This window comes from Homarus americanus, unplaced genomic scaffold, assembly GCF_018991925.1.
Source record: "Homarus americanus isolate GMGI-L3 unplaced genomic scaffold, GMGI_Hamer_2.0 scaffold24050, whole genome shotgun sequence".
NCBI lineage: Eukaryota > Metazoa > Arthropoda > Malacostraca > Decapoda > Nephropidae > Homarus > Homarus americanus.
Window position 1 is genome coordinate 776,372 of NW_024736661.1, and position 2,507 is coordinate 778,878.

The 2,507-nt window shown below is 48.3% G+C and overlaps 1 protein-coding gene across 1 annotated transcript; it reads left to right on the forward strand.

Moving 5' to 3' along the window:
• The first annotated feature begins 429 nt into the window (after positions 1-429).
• LOC121872394 (collagen alpha-1(XXI) chain-like) lies at positions 430-1,887 on the forward strand. The gene is made up of 2 exons (XM_042375146.1): positions 430-448; positions 1,415-1,887. The coding sequence occupies exons 1-2, from the start codon at positions 430-432 to the stop codon at positions 1,885-1,887; spliced, it is 492 nt and encodes a 163-aa protein (XP_042231080.1).
• The last annotated feature ends 620 nt before the right edge of the window (positions 1,888-2,507 follow it).

The window sequence follows — 2,507 nt, forward strand, 5'->3', positions numbered from 1 at the left end:
CAACCCCTACTTCCCCACCTCCCTCTGACCCTCCAACCCCTACTTCCCCACCTCCCTCTGACCCTCCAACCCCTACTTCCCCACCTCCCTCCCTCAACCCCACCTCCCTCCTCCCTCTTGACCTTGAAGCCATTGAACTCTTCCACCGCACAATACTGTCTCCTATCTTCCTGGTCTTGGAATATATTACAGTGGTGGTTACAGTGACACGGTTAATAATAGTTACAGCTAATTACAGTGACACAGCTGGTGATTAGGTTACAGTGATATTTACAGTAATACAGCAGTTGCAGGTACAGGTAACACTGATGTAAAGGAGTATAGCATTGTGTTAACTCGCCGACTAACTATCACTCAGGTGTGGCCTCTAGCGTACCTCGACTCACTTTACCTCGCCTTACAGTCTAGGAGGTGAGGTGTAAAGGTGAGATGGCCTCCAGTCCAGGAGGTATGGCGTGGAGGTTACGGGTGGCCTCCACGTCACCACTCTAGGACATCAACACCACACTAACCCAACCATCCTAGCCACCAGGTGATTCCCACAAAGGATATAAAGTAATGGCTACTTATAATAATACGAGAGCCCGTCAGCACAGGTACTCGGCTTCAGTCACATGTTCCTCACGCTAATTACGTCAATCAAGAGCAAAATTGTAAAAGTTCCGGATTTTTTCACAATAAACTCCAACGTCAGATTCACACGGTCAGATCACCTCCCCTCCTTCCCTCACACGAACACACACATATTCTCTCTCTCTCTCTCTCTCTCTCTCTCTCTCTCTCTCTCTCTCTCTCTCTCTCTCTCTCACACACACACACATGGGAAGGTATGTGGTGACAGGAATTATGAAGGTTCACACGTCAAGTCTCCCCCCTCCCCCCAGGTGTGTGAACTATGTAATTGGCTCAGTATAACACCAGGACAAACTCTTAAAGGTTCCTCAGTTAACTCTACACCTTTACAAGAGAACGAGTTTAGTTGGTCCATGGAAACTCGGTCCCAATGATAGATTTGGGGAGGTTAAATATGGAGAGAGAGAGAGAGAGAGAGAGAGAGAGAGAGAGAGAGAGAGTACAGGAAGGACGCTCTGATTCTCCTCCTCCTCCTCCTTCTCCTCCTCCTCCCATTGTTAGTGTTATTATCTCCTCATTATCATACCTCCTTCTCCTTCCTCCTCCTCCCTCCTCCTCCACCTTCCTTTTCACTTTTTCTCCTCCGCCTTCCTCCACCATCCCATCTTGGTCCTCCTCTTTCTTATTCTTTTTCCCGTTTTCCCTCTTCCTCTTCTTCCTTCTACTTTTCACCCTCCTCCGTCCTCTTCTTCTCCCCTTCATCTTTGTCTCCCTCCAGCCCCTCTCACTCCTCCTCCTCCTCCTCCGTGTGGCCTTCCTAACCTTCTCTGTTACAATAAAGTTCCTCTGAGGTTTATAAGACACGAGGAAGGTAATGGTGCCAAGGGGCGTAATGGTGCCAAGGGAAGTAATGGTGCCAAGGGACGTAATGGTGCCAAGGGAATTAATGGTGCCAAGGGAAGTAATGGTGCCAAGGGAAGTAATGGTGCCAAGGGGCGTAATGGTGCCAAGGGAAGTAATGGTGCCAAGGGACGTAATAGTGCCAAGGGAAGTAATGGTGCCAAGGGAAGTAATGGTGCCAAGGGAAGTAATGGTGCCAAGGGAAATAATGGTGCCAAGGGAAGTAATGGTGCCAAGGGAAGTAATAGTGCCAAGGGATGTAATGGTGCCAAGGGACGTAATGGTGCCAAGGGAAGTAATGGTGCCAAGGGACGTAATGGTGCCAAGGGAAGTAATGGTGCCAAGGGGCGTAATGGTGCCAAGGGACGTAATGGTGCCAAGGAGGAAAGTATAAGTACTCACAATATCTCTTGAAATACACTAGATTTCACGTGAAATTACAACAGGAATATGCTAGTTTGTGGACGAAATTGTCATATGCGATGTATTTCTGTAACTTCAAGGCAACTAGTGTGTGTGTGTGTGTGTGTGTGTGTGTGTGTGTACATTCACCATCCTATGTAACGTGATCATTTTGTAATGCCTGTAATTGTTCCTGTATCTGTACCTTGTGCCTGTATTGTAAGAGTGTGTTGTTAACTGTTTGAAGTCTTTGTACCTGTATTAGTAAGTTTACCTGTATTTGTACTGTAGTTTCCGAATTACTGTACCAACACTTCCACTAATTGACACTACCTCCAACACCACCATCACCCCTACCATCACCACCCACACCACTATCACCACTATCTCCACCATCACCACCATCACCATCACCCCTACCATCACCACCCACACCACTAACACCACTACCACACCACCATCACCATCACCCCTACCACCACCACTACCACTACCTCCAACAACACCATCACCCCTACCATCTCCACCCACACCCTACCTACCTCCAACAACACCATCACCACTGCCACATCACCACACCCACCACTGCACACACCACCACTACCTCCAACAACACCATCACCCCCACCATC